At 49.7% G+C, this 13,345-nt stretch overlaps 1 protein-coding gene across 1 annotated transcript in view; it reads left to right on the top strand.

Annotated features, from left to right (window-relative positions):
* FNBP1 (formin binding protein 1) overlaps window positions 1–13,345 on the top strand; it is a 140,831-nt gene that overhangs the window by 48,996 nt on the left and 78,490 nt on the right. Inside the window, exon 4 of the mRNA XM_053205445.1 lies at window positions 1,355–1,470. Coding sequence (XP_053061420.1) covers window positions 1,355–1,470 — 116 coding nt within the window. The remainder of the gene's footprint in view (window positions 1–1,354; window positions 1,471–13,345) is intronic.

Below are 13,345 nucleotides of genomic sequence, written 5' to 3' on the forward strand. Positions count from 1 at the left end.
TTCCGGCTTCTTCTCAGGAGACTTGGCATCTGCCTCTCTCGTGGCCGTTGTCTCTTCCCCGCAATGTCGCGTTGACACTCCCTTTTCTTTCCCAGAACTTTCTGCCCCCCCCCCCCCCCCCCCCCCGCCCCGCCGGGCCAGGCCCTGTTGGTTCAGATCCACCAGCTCGTGGGCCTCCCTCTGCGAGCTCCGAATGGATCCGTGTTTCCAGCCCCCTTCTGGACATGCCACTCCCTCCCCCAATGTGTCACTTCAGCCCAAAGTGCTGTCCTTCGGTCCCATGCCTGTCCCCTCGCAAGTTCCAGCGGCTCACGTGTGCCCGCTCGAGAGGCTAAAAGGCTCCTTCTCCTGGGCCGACGGGCTGAGACTTTCTCCCGTTGCTTTCTTTAAAAGAAAAAAAAAAGTTTAATGTTTGTTTATTTTGAGAAAGAGACAGAGAGAGAACACAGGCAGGGGAGGGGCAAAGAAGAGGAGAGAGAGAAAGTCCCAAGCAGGCTCCGCGGTGTCAGTCCAGAGCCCGACTCGGGGCTCGAACTCACAAACCGTGAGATGGTGACCTGAGCGGAAATCAAGAGTTAGCTGCTTAAACTGAGCCACCCAGGGGCCCCCGACTTTCTCCTGTTTCTCAGCCACCAACATCCTTCCCTGGCGCCCTGCCCCCACCCTCGCTGCACAGGACAAGGCCCTCCGATTCCTGGACGTGTCCGGGCCTTTGCAGTAGGGGTCGCTGGGATACCCAGCACCCCTCGTGGTTCCAGGCTGGGAACCTCAAGCACCTTGCAAGATGGGGCCCGGGGCGGGGGTGTGGGGGGGGTGGTTTCCCCAGCTCCTTTCCTGGCACACAGTGTGGGTTTGATAAATGTTTGAACGTCTCAGTAAAGTCCGCGTGAGTCATTTTATGTATCTGTTTGAAGAGAGAGGTACTTGGGAGCTCTTCTCGCTCCCCTGTGCTTTGCCCCGAATTTCAGTGAGCTGCTTTGAATAACTGAGAGATGACAAGGAAGATGCTAGCTGCCCACCGAGTTGAGGTGGGTGTTTTACCTCTCGGCTTTTGGAATCTGGAGAGGGCATTCTCCTTTGCACTAGGACATTAACTGGATCCTCAAACCATGTTGCTAACGGGAACGGGAACGCGAGGGTCAGAGTTCAGTCCCCCAGGCAGTTTTCAAACCAAATTTGGTAATGTTGATTTAAAACTGCTCAACAAGAAAAACACCCAGGAGAATCATGGAAAATATTAGAACTGCTTTCTACATAGCGACATCTCGTTGAGAGCATTGTTCGCTGAAATTCTATTAATCACAGAGAAGGATTATAAGCTCTCTCTTTGTGTGTTTTTTTTTTTTTTAAACAGGATCAATTTGACAACTTAGAAAAACACACACAGTGGGGAATTGACATTCTTGAGAAATACATCAAATTTGTAAAGGAAAGGACAGAGATCGAACTCAGCTATGCAAAACAACTCAGGTAAGTTGATATTGACAAAGGTTGCTTGTTAACTGCAAAATGGATGTAACGATAATTTCTATTCTCACTTATACGACAGATGTACAATCCTTTAAATATTTCTTTTCCCCCTCTTACGTAAGGTACTGTTTCAATGGAAACCATTGCTGTTAATGTGGAAAATTCATTTTCATAGAACAGTAAAAATAAAAGCTAAGTTATTGCCTTCAGGCTCTGTGTTTTTAAAATATTGGAGCCTCTTATTTTTGCAGAAAATGGCTTTATCTATCGATCTATCTATCTATTTTAGGAGAGAGAGAGAGAGTATACGCCCGTGTACGTGTGCAGGAGTGGGGGAGGGGCAGAAAGAGAGGGAAAAAGAGAGCATCCCAAGCAGACTCCACACTGTCAGTACGGAGCCCAATAAAGGCTTGAACAAGAGAGCCTTTAAGATCGTGACCTGAGCTGAAATCAAGAGTCGATGCTTAACCGACTGAGCTGCCACCCGGGCGCCCCTTTTCAGGATGCCTCTCATTGAAGTGTAACATATACACAGAGAAATGCACAAGTCCCAAGTGTGCAGCCCCAGGAATCCACAGAGTGAACCACCCCCCTGGTAACCGGCACCCAGGTGGAGGAACAGGCAATTCCAGCCCCTTCTGGTGCACCGCCCTCCTCCCACACTCGTCCACCCTTGTCCGCTCTGCTGACTTCCAACCACGTGGACAGTCTTGCCTGTTTTTGAACCTCCTGTGAACGGATTCGTTTACTGGGCACTGCTTGATTTTGGCTTCTTTTGTTCTACCTGACGTTTGTAAGATTCGTTCATGCGGCCGCATGTGGTGGTAGCTTCTTTCTTTTCATCGGTGGATCGTATTCGGGTATGTGAGTGTACCGCCCTTTATCCGTTCCTCTGCTGCCAGGCCCCTGTTTGGGGGTACAGAGTCTGTCTCCACCCAGGAGTGGGATTGCGGGGTCATAGGCACCCTGTATGTGTAGCTTTACATACACAGTCTTGCAAATGCTTCTCCTGATCCACGATCCATCCAGCAGCGTGTGAGAGTCCCCGGGGAGCCGCATTTGAAAAGTGCTTGGATCACAGGGCCCCCGGGGGGCTCAGTCGGTTAAGCGTCCGACGTCAGCTCAGGTCACGATCTCGCGGTTCGTAGGTTCGAGCCCCACGTCGGGCTCTGTGCTGACAGCTCGGAGCCTGGAGCCTGCTTCGGATGCTGTGTCTCCCTCTGTCTCTGCCCCTCCCCTGCTCACGCTGTGTCTGTGTTTCTCTCAAAAGTAAATAAACATTAGAAACAAGTGTTTAAAAAGAGCATCTGCAGGAGGGGTAGTCATGGGTCACTGAGAGAAGGCGGATCCTTCTAGGGCTGGTGTTGTTGTTGTTTATAAATAAGCACACACATGGAATATCTTTATGGGCTGACTAGTCTTGTTTCCACTCAGCAAATAAAACAAACCGTGTTGGCCAGCAAAACAATGGTTATGGCTTGCTGCACCCAGGTCAACTTCTGGCTCCTTGCGTGTAAAAGCAGCTTCATTTAGGACCTCAAGAACTGAATGTCGGAATAGGGACGGGGCTGCTTCATGGTGATTATTTCAGTATCGCACCGCTGGTCGTAAAACGTCTTGCCTGGGAAAATGGGCTGCATAACAGCCTTAGCCCCAAATGCAGTCTCACCTTGTGGATTTATCTGTATTTGCCATCTTTCTGCTAGCTTGCCCTGGTCTTTCCTGGTGCCTTTGCCACAATCTCGTTTCGTTTGGGAGTGTTGTTATTCGGTGCCGTTAAGTCAGCGCCTAGCAGGCATCTGCTCCGTTCTGTGCGTCACGAAAGCAAAGGGCTTTCTTAGCTCCCCCTCTGTGTTGCACCTGCCTTCTTGGCCTTTCTCAGCACCCGAGGTGAGGGATTGAGGATGCCAGCAACAAACCGGGAGGCTCTTGGGAAAGAATGCAAATCTCAGCGGGTCCTCAATGCAGATACATAAGATGCTCCCTGCGCTTTGTCGATGTGCCCCCCGCCCTCCCCACTCACCGAAGTGATTCGGCTTCTCCGCTTTCTGCAAACCCAGCACCTCCTTCCCCATCCTTCCCGTGGGCTTCCTGACGTCACCGAGAACATCGAAGAAGACGTCCTACCTCTCGGTGTCTGTCCCCACATCTCTGTGCCCCCCCTCCCCAGAGATGCTCCTGTCTAAACCCAAACCCCTCACCTTGTGCACCATGCTCCCCAACACCTGCTGGTTTCCTTGCTCCCCTTCATAGGCAGACTTCTCGAAAGTGTTCATACTTGCTGTCTCCGGTCCCTCTCCTGTCCCTACTTGATTACTTTTTAAATGTTTCTCTATTTATTTTGAGAGAGAGAGAGAGAGAGTGTGTGAGCACGGGAGGAGCAGAGGGAGAGAGAATCCCAAGCAGGCTCCATGCGCAGAGCCGGCTTGGGGGGCTCGATCGTATGAACTGCGGGATCGTGACCTGAGCCGACATCCAGGTCGGATGCTCAACCCACTGAGCCACCCAGGTGCCCCTCCTGTCAGTGCTTTCAACTCACCCCGCACGGCTCAGCCAGAACTGCTCTTCCAGGGCTCCAGTCACTTCCATGTTGTTCAACCCAACCTCCTGTCCCCGGTCTGCAGCGTCCCTGACCCATCGGCGGCTTTGACCGGGCAGATGCTCCCTCCTCCTTGCCTGGCCTCTCGAATTCCAGTCTTCTGGCTTCCTTCTTTCCACCTCACTGGAGCTCCTTCGCACCCCCCTTTACTGGGTTCTCCTTTGCCTCCTTCTCTTCATCCGGCGTGCCCCCGTGCCCAGTCCCCGTCTCCTGTATCCCCTTGTGATCTCTTCTGGCTTTAAGTATGGTCTGTGTAGCCGTGGCTCGCAGATACGCATCTCCGAGCTAGACCTCTGTCCCGGACTCCGACACAGATTACGCAGTGTCTCCAGGGGGACGTCTGAAATGCGACGTGCCCGGAACTGAATCTGTCTGCTCAGAATCTGCGGCCGCACGGCCCAGCTTTTCCCCACTCACTTGAGGGCAGCTGCCTCCTTGCTTCTTGGATCAGGAGCCCCGGACATCGTTGGTTCCCCCTCTTTCTCTCGCGTGACCCCCCCCCCCCCATCCCTCATCTAAGCCATCAGGACCGTACTTGGCAAATTTACCCAGGGTCCGACTCCTCCTCTTGACCTCCACTGCGGCCGTGGCGGTCCAGGCCCCAGCACCTCTCACCTGGGTTATTATGGGGCTTCTAACTGGTTTCTCTTATTCCCTTCTTTTTTAAAAAAAAATTTTTTTTAATGTTTATTTAATTTTGAGAGAGACAGAGACAGAGATTGAGCGGGGCAGGAGCAGAGAGGGAGAGAGGGAGACACAGAATGGGAAGCAGGCTCCAGGCTCTGAGCCGTCAGCACGGAGCCCGACGCGGGGCTCGAACCCACACACCGTGAGATCATGGCCTGAGCCGAAGTCAGACACCCAATCGACGGAGCCACCCAGGCGCCCCTCTCTTATTCCCTTCTTATCCCGTATCCTCTCTCTGTTTTCCACACAGCAGCTAGATCATGGCGCTCTGTTCAGAATTCCAACAACTCCCTATTGTACTCCCTATTCCAACAACTCCCTATAAGGAGCATCCAGAATCCTTAACGATAGATGTCTTAACAAAGCCCTGTGTGATCGTAAACCCCAACCTCTCTGACATCTCCTCTTTCCCCCTTCTCCATCCTCTCTGCCCTAACCATACCCGCCTCCCTGCTGTTTCTTGTATACACCAGGCTCGCCCTCACCCCGGGCTCACCTTCCATATGGGGATCCTCTATATATCCTTCCCCTCGATCTGCGTGGCCATCCCCCCCTCACCTCCTTCAAGTCTTTGCTCAGAGGTCACCTGCTCAGCAACGCCTGCCTCGTCCTTCTGCTGTAGTTCACCCTTTTTCTTTCTTTATTTTTAATGGTTATTTACTTTTTTTGAGAGAGAGAGAGAGAGTAGGGAAGGGGCAGAGATAGAGGGAGAGACAGAATCCCAAGCAGGCTCCACACTGTCAGCGCAGAGCCTGATGCGGGGCTCGATCCCATGAACCATGAGATCAGGACCTGAGCCGAAACCAAGAGTCAAGATGCTTAACCGCCTGGGCCACCCAGGCGCCCCTACTTTCCACTTTTTCCAGAGCACTGGTAACTTTCTAACACTCGGTAACATTGTCTTATGGCCCATACCTACTGTTCATTGCCTTCCACTCTTTTCTGCTAGAATGGAGACCCCTCAAGGGCATGGTTTTTGAGCTGTGTGCACTGAGGTATCCCCAGGGTACAGGACGGTGCCCGATGCATAACAGGGGCCCAGTAAGTAGCTGGAGAAAGAGAGGATCAACAGGGCTCACATGTCAGACGTTTGGTTAGCCCCGCTTCAGGGAGAATTGTGGGTTTGCACAGGCCTGAGAGCTGATGAGGGCTCACCAACAAACAGGACACCCGATGTGTCTCATGAACGAGACGCTGCGGAACTCAACCTTCTCACTGCGGGAAACGGACCACGTGCGTGTGAGCACATGCAAATAAGCAAGAAATTAAATCATCTAAAGATAGCAGTTACCACCCCAGATACCTAAAGCCGGTGATGCAGTATAGCATGATGGCAGGTGGGGGTTACGTAAGCTAGACAGGCCGGGGAAAACCTGTTGCTTGAGAACTGAAGGACGAGGAGAGGGCAGGCCTGCCAAGGTGTGGGGATAGCTCTTGCAGGCCAAGGAATCAGCAAGTGCAAAGGCCCTGGGGTGTGGGAACATGTTCAAGGGACGGAAAGGCCAGTGTGCCTGAAGCATACCCGGCAAATGCTTGCCTGAAATATCAGTCTGATGTTGAAAAGGCAACACGGCCTTTGCGGGGAGACTTCTGGCCTTAAGTCATTTTTAGTTTTTCAGCATTAGAGGAAAGAAGTGCTCGCTTATTTTTACAAGCAAATGATGATAGTCAGGGCTTTGATTTCTGTAGGTGAGGTGTTGGCAAACTACAACCTATGTCCCAACCCATCCACTGCCTGGTTTTGTAAATAAGGTTTTACAGGAACACAGCCACGTCCACTCATTCATTTACGTATTGTCCACGGCTGCTTCTGCAAAACAGTGGCAAGTAACTAGTTGCAACAGGGACCGTGTGATCATGACCTACGTGCAAGTCTAAAATATCTACTGTCTGGCCCTTTATAGCAAAAGTGTAGGGGCACCTGGGTGGCTCAGTCTGTTAAGCGTCTAACTCGTGATTTCAGCTTGGGTCGTGTTCTCACGGTTCATGAGTTCGAGCCCCACATCTGGCTCTGTGCTGACAGCCCAGAGCCTGCTTGGGGATTCTCTCTTTCTGCACCAAAATAACCACTCCACAGGGGACTCTCTTCCTACATGTCCTTCTCGTCGACCAGCGCATTTATATTTTATCCTATATATGCGTAATGTAAAGTGGGTGTGGGTGTATGGTTTTGATGATCGCGGTTTGCAAGGTAAGATTGTTTTCTTGTCGGCATTGACTGCTGTTTAGGATAAGAGTGTAAGAGCTTAATATGTTGTTTGCGAAATTGTATAATGTGCGTTGTTGGAGTGGTCATCTGCTTGTGTCCGATATGAGTTTTTTATGTGTGGAAGTGTAGAGATGGTGTATGTAGATAGTGTGGGGTGGGGATTGTTCTTGGTGTATAAGTTCAGCTTTAAGGAGAATTATATGTGAATGATGATAAGGTGTGAAATAAGAGGGATGACATCAGATACTACGAGCTGAAGGCAGTAAAAACGAAGTTGGACGGTCGCGATTAACAGTTCATGAATCCCAAGGGGAAAATCAGTAATATAGGGTGTGTGGGTGAGTGGTTGGTGTTACCTGGTGAGTGGCGGTCGTAGGTTAATCTTAGTTGATTATTGAATAGGTTGTTTTCCTGAATCACTATTTTCGGGAATATGATTTGGGGGTAAAGGATAGGTAAAAAGGAAAAGGGGGTATTGTTTGTGTAATAAGTATAATGTGGTTTAATTAATAGTGTGTATTGTGTTGTAGGAAGTACAAAGGCATAGTTGTGTGGGGGGGAAGAAGATGGGAAAAGGCTGTGATAGGGACCATGCAAGTGAGGTACCGAACGGTGTTAAGGAAAGTGGTTAGCATGGTTGTGGGGTGGATGGCGGTTGTGGGTGATGAGGGCGGAGGGGGATTGGGTGGGATCTAATTCGGGGATTAGAGTTTCATTAGCTGGCCTGTGAATTACGCACAGGGAAGTTTGAAGATGGAAATTAAGAGTGGTGTACTTATAGAACGTTTTGGACAAGAGTAGGGGGGACGGGGGGGGGGAATTTATCTAGTAGATCTGTGGAGGGGTAAAGTTAATAGATAAGGAAATAGGAGGGGGATGGGTCGCTGAGCAGGTAGACTGAGAAGATGGGAATAGTGGTTTATGGAGGGTAGTGAGGGAATTGGGAGGTCTGGCATTTTGGTTTTTGTTGGGGGGAGGACAATGGTGGGGAGAGGGGGTGATTGGTGGGTTGAACGGTGAGGGGGTGCAGGGCGGTAGAATGGGTGTAGGGAGGGTGTTGGGGGGGGGTTTGGGTGTGGTGGGGGGTGTGTGTTGTGGGTTTTTTTTGGGGTTACTGATGGGGTTGCGGAGTTTGTTGTGGTGTGTGTAGTTGAAAATGATGAGAAGGTGAGTGAATGAATATGTTGGAATGCTAGAGCGGACTAGTTAAGCTAGAGTGGCATAATGGGTGATGGTAGGTGAATTTGTAGGGATTGATGTTAGCTAGCGTCGATAAAAGAGGAAAGGTAGGGGGAGAAGTGGTGGGGTTTTGAAATGGGGTATTGTGCTCTTTAGGGAGCAGGGGGTAGATCCGAGTTGGTTTGTTTTGTAGTTGGTATTGGGGTGGAGGAAGGGAGGTGGGTGTGTTGTGAGGATGGTTTACTGGCGAAATAGGTTGGGGGAGTGGAAGCAGGGGCGTTTATGGTTGTTGGGGATAAATAGAGCAGGATGATTAATATAAAGAGGAGGTGACGAGGGATAGCGATTCGTTTTTGAATTGTTGGGGGAGAGAAATTGGTGTGAGGGTTAGTTGGAGGGGGTGGGGGGGGCAGGGAGGGGTTGTTGGAAAGATGCTAGGGTGTTTGCTTGGTAAGGAGGGGGAGAGGGGTGTGGGGAGGGATGACAAATTTAGGGGGGGGAAGGGGGGGGATGGGGAGGGGGGAGGTTTTTGGAGGGGGGATTGACATGTGTGGGGGGGGAGGAGGGTGGGGGAGGGAGGGGGTGGTGTAGGGGTGTGGGGTTGTTGGGGGGGAATAGGTCTGATGTCTGGTGTTAGAGAATTGGAAGTTGAAAGGTCGTGGAGATGTATAGAGGGGGGAGGGGAAGTGAGAAAGGGATGTGGCTGTGGAATTGGAGGTTTGGGTGTTGGAGGGGGTTAGGGAGGAGGAACTACTGAGTGGGGGGGGGAGGGGGATAGGTAGGGGGAGGTTTGGGATGTGTGTGGTGGGGTGAAGGAGGGGGGTTTGGAGGAGGAAAGGGTAGTTTGTGGGGTGGAAGGACAGGGGGGGTGGGGAGGTGGAAGATGGTGGGTGAGGGATTTTAGGGAAGACTGGCGGTTGGAGGGTGTAAATAGAAATAAGTGTGACAGACCGTGAGACGGGTGCGAGGGGAGGGTGGGGGGAGGTGGATGGGTAGGTGAGGGGCGATGGTAGGGTGAGGTGGGAGGGAGGGAGGGTGGGAGGGCAGGGTGACGGAGGAGGGTGGGAGGGTGGCAGGGCGGAAGAGTGTGGTGTTTTGTGAGGGGTCGTTAGGGGGGGGGGGGGGGAAGTGGGTGGGGGGAGGAGGGGAGGAGGAATTGGGGGGGGGGAGGGATGGAAAGGAAGAAAGAAAGGAAGGGATGGAAGTGAAAATTTTTTGAGTAATTGAAGGAGGAAGAAGAAATGAAAGGAAGGAAGAAGGAATGGAAGGATGGCAGGAAGGAATGAAGGAAGGGGAGGAGGGTGGTTATGTGAGGGATAAGGGAGTGGGGTTGTGATGGGGCAAGTCAGGGTTGGTAAGTAATGAAACAGACTGGGGGGGGGGGGTTCATGGGTGGAGCTGTCAGGTTGATCGGTATCAATGGATCTAGCGAAGGTGGAAGGTGGTTGATTTAGGCGATGGTGATGCACGCCAGTGGAACCCCTGCATTCGGTGTAGATAGAGCCAAAGGAGAGGAAATAACCAAATAACACACTCTCTCTGTCCTCTCTCTCTCTCTCTCTCTCTCTCTCTCCCCCTCTCAAAATAAATAAATAGATAAACTTAAAAAAAAAAGGGAGAACAGACATTAGAGCCCAATACCTGGGATACACTCTTGGTTCGTCCGTTCAATAGTAATACAATTTGGGGGGCACCTGGGTGGCTCAGTCTATTAAGCGGCGGACTCGTGATTTCGCCTCAGGTCACGGTTTGTGGGATTGAGCCCCACGTCGGGCTCTGTGCTGACAGCTCAGAGTCTGGAGCCTGCTTCGGATTCTCTGTCCTCTCTCTCTCTCTCTCTTTCTCTCTCTCTCTCTCTCAGAAATAACAAATGAATAAACTTAAAAAAAAAAAAAGAATTGCTCTTCAGGGTTTGGTGGGCTTACCCCCCAGCCCCACCCCGCAGCGGCGGTGAGGTTGGGTCAGCATCCATTCTACGCCGTTCCAGAATCTTCCGTCCCTCACCACGGACACCACTTTTCAGACTGTGTAGACTGAGGTTGTGTTCCTTTCTTCATCGGCTTGCTTTCCGCTGTTGAAAATTGTCCTGGCTTGTGACTTTCACCCCTTACTGGGAAAGCATAGTTCTCTGATCGAATTTTGTTCCACTGTCTTTATCTGGAAATCTTGTGGTGAGCTTCTTTAAAAAAACGAAAGATAGGAAAAAACAAAACATTCCTAGACCCAGCCCTGGACCTTCCATTTCAGAGGGTCTGGAATGGAGCCCAAGTATCTCCTTTTTAAAAGCCTCCCCGTGGTTCTTAGGATCACTAAGTTTACATCCAGTATCCTTAGGAGAGGATTATATTTTTCTCTTGCCTTTTAATTAGCCTGTCTGAAGAGCAAGTTTAATATATAAAACACTTAAAAGTTCTCAGAAAGATCCCATAAATTTATAGATGCTCTTTGTGGTTTCTTTTCTTGCTTGTTTGTTAAAATAACCTCGTACAAAATAGGGCAAGAAAGCCCATCTCCAGAGAATGCAAATGAAAGTTGATCTTTTTTTTGTAGCGGTCCCTGAGAGAAATATCCTGACTTTCCCTTCCAGACCTCTTAAGCTTTTAGTTTTCTGCTGGCATTTATAGAGTGAATTATTCATCGGTGCTTTTAAGAAGCATTTTGAATGCTGTTTACGTATGCTAATATGACCAAAGTGGTACTCATTCATCACAATATGATGGGTTTTTGTTTTAACTTTTTTTAAAACTTTTTTTTAATGTTTTCTTTTATAGTTGAGAGAGAGAGAGCCCGCGTGCACAAGCGGGTGAGGGGTAGAGGAATGGAGACAGAATCCGAAGCAGGCTCCAGGCTCGAGGCTGTCAGCAAAGAGCCCGACGTGGGGCTCGAACTCACAAGCTGTGAGATCATGACCTGAGCCGAAGTCAGATTTCAATAAACCTTTGAAATAACAGTTTTGAAAGAATTTTTATAGAAGATGTGAGTTTCGAAGTGGTATTTTCCATTTATAATTTATCGTGAACAGAAGAAATGATTAATATTTAAAACCTTGCATTAAAAATCATTTCACATGCAGGGGCACCTGAGTGGCTCACTTGGTTAAGCGTCCAACGTCAGCCCAGGTCATGATCTCAGTTTATGAGTTCGAGCCCCACATCGGGCTCTGTGCTGACAGCTCGGAGCCTGGAGCCTGCTTTGGGTTCTGTGTCTCCCTCTCTCTCTGCCCCTCCCCTGCTCACACTCTGTCTCTGTCTCCCGCTCTCTCAAAAATAAATACACATTAAAAAAATATTTCACATGCAGCCAATAGGCTTTTTACTACTCCAGTCTCCCATGTTTGCTAACAAGAACCTGTTGGTTATATATTCACCTGCTTTCCACGTGTTCCCCTTTTGTCCCTGCCACCTGTAAGGAGGACAGACTGTTTTTACTAAATCTCCCTTTTACGGGGTGATTGTGGTCAAACCAGCTCAAAGAACTGTACTGTGCTTTTAGCAGACAAGGTTTCCCTCTTTTGCATTAGTTTTTTTCTTTAAGTCACATTTTAATTTTATTTTTTATTTTAATTTTTTTTAATGTTTTTTAAATTTAGTTTTGAGAGAAAGAGAGAGAGAGAACTCAAGCAGGGGAGGGGCAGAGAGAGAGAGAGAGAGAGAGAGAGAATCCCAAGCAGGTTCTGTGACGAAAGCAGCAAGCCCAGTGTAGGGCTCGAACTCATGAACCGTGAGATCATGATCTGAGCCGAACTCGGACACACAACCTCTGAAATACCCAGGTGCCCTATTTTATTTTTTATTTTTAAAGACCTTATTTTTGGGGCGCCTGGGTGGCTTAGTCGGTTAAGCGTCCGACTTCGGCTCAGGTCATGATCTCCAGTTCGTGGGTTCGAGCCCCGCATCAGGCTCTGTGCTGACAGCTCAGAGCCTGGAGCCTGTTTCAGATTCTGTGTCTCCCTCTCTCTCTCTGACCCACCCCTGTTCATGCTCTGTCTCTCTGTGTCTCAAAAATCACTAAACGTTAAAAAAAAAATTTTTTTTAAATTAAAAAGAAATAAAGACCTTATTTTTAAGTAATCTCTACGCCCAGCATGTGGCTTGAACTCACGACCCCGAGATCAAGAGTCACATGCTCTACTGACTGAACCGGCCAGGAGCCCCCCTCGTATCTTCATTTTAAATTACAACGATCAATATTCTAGCGGATGTTACATACTCCCCTAGAATTTCCAAACTTGAAGGGACAGTAGAGGCCATTTCACCCAGCCCCCTCGGACTCACGGATGAAGAACTGGACACACAGACTTTTTACCCAAGTCCACGGCCTCATGTCATCTAGTAACACCTGTTAGAGGTGAGATCGCATCTACTTTGTCCATGAAATGTACCCTGATCCAAACTGTAAACTTAGGACGGCACGTTTTGTTTTTTTTTTTTTTTCTAGACGATTCTGTAGATTCAGGGGAAATGAAAGAACTAAGATGTGAAATAGTGAAAGTAGCTACTAGAAAAGAGGACTAGCCCTCAGGTGAGGGCTCCCACTGTGGACCATTAGTCAGCCTTTGGCTGTTTCTCTAAACCACAGCTGCCGAAGGCAGGCCCCACGAGAAAGCCAGCGAGACCCCTGTGAGTGAGTTTTCTTTTTTCATGTTTGCCTCCTAGCTTTTGTGTAAATCGTAGCATGTTGACTCTAGACATTATCTGGATTCTTGACCTGGAGATGAGATTCGGAAGAGAGATAGGAGTGATTTCGGGCTCGTCGGAGTGCGTTCGGTGCAGATCGGCTGGGCAGGTTGAAAGTTCCCGTTAAATGTCGTAGTGGGAACGTCCCCCGAATATTGTCTCCGCTTCCTCCGAGAAGGCTTCCTTCCCCTTCTCCCCTTTTCGTTAGCTCTTTGGAGGGGCAGCCACACCGCCTTGACGGCATGCCCTTGGCACTTGGAGTTTTAATTTGAACATTTTGGATGTAGTCCCCGTGCTTTCCGTGGGTTTAGGGTAATACTATTTGGCTGCAGAGGACCACAAAGGAGCAGTGGCCTGGTGGGAAAACCCATCGTCAGCTCAGGGCTGCCGATGAACGTGGCTTCGTGGGTGCCCAGGGTCTGTACTCTCCGATTCAAGCCGGGTCGACATCACCTAGTGCCTCCCTCTGCGCTTTTCTTTTAAACGTTGTTTTTAATGTTTATTTTTGAGAGAGACAGAGCGTGA

Source organism: Acinonyx jubatus, chromosome D4, assembly GCF_027475565.1.
Source record: "Acinonyx jubatus isolate Ajub_Pintada_27869175 chromosome D4, VMU_Ajub_asm_v1.0, whole genome shotgun sequence".
NCBI lineage: Eukaryota > Metazoa > Chordata > Mammalia > Carnivora > Felidae > Acinonyx > Acinonyx jubatus.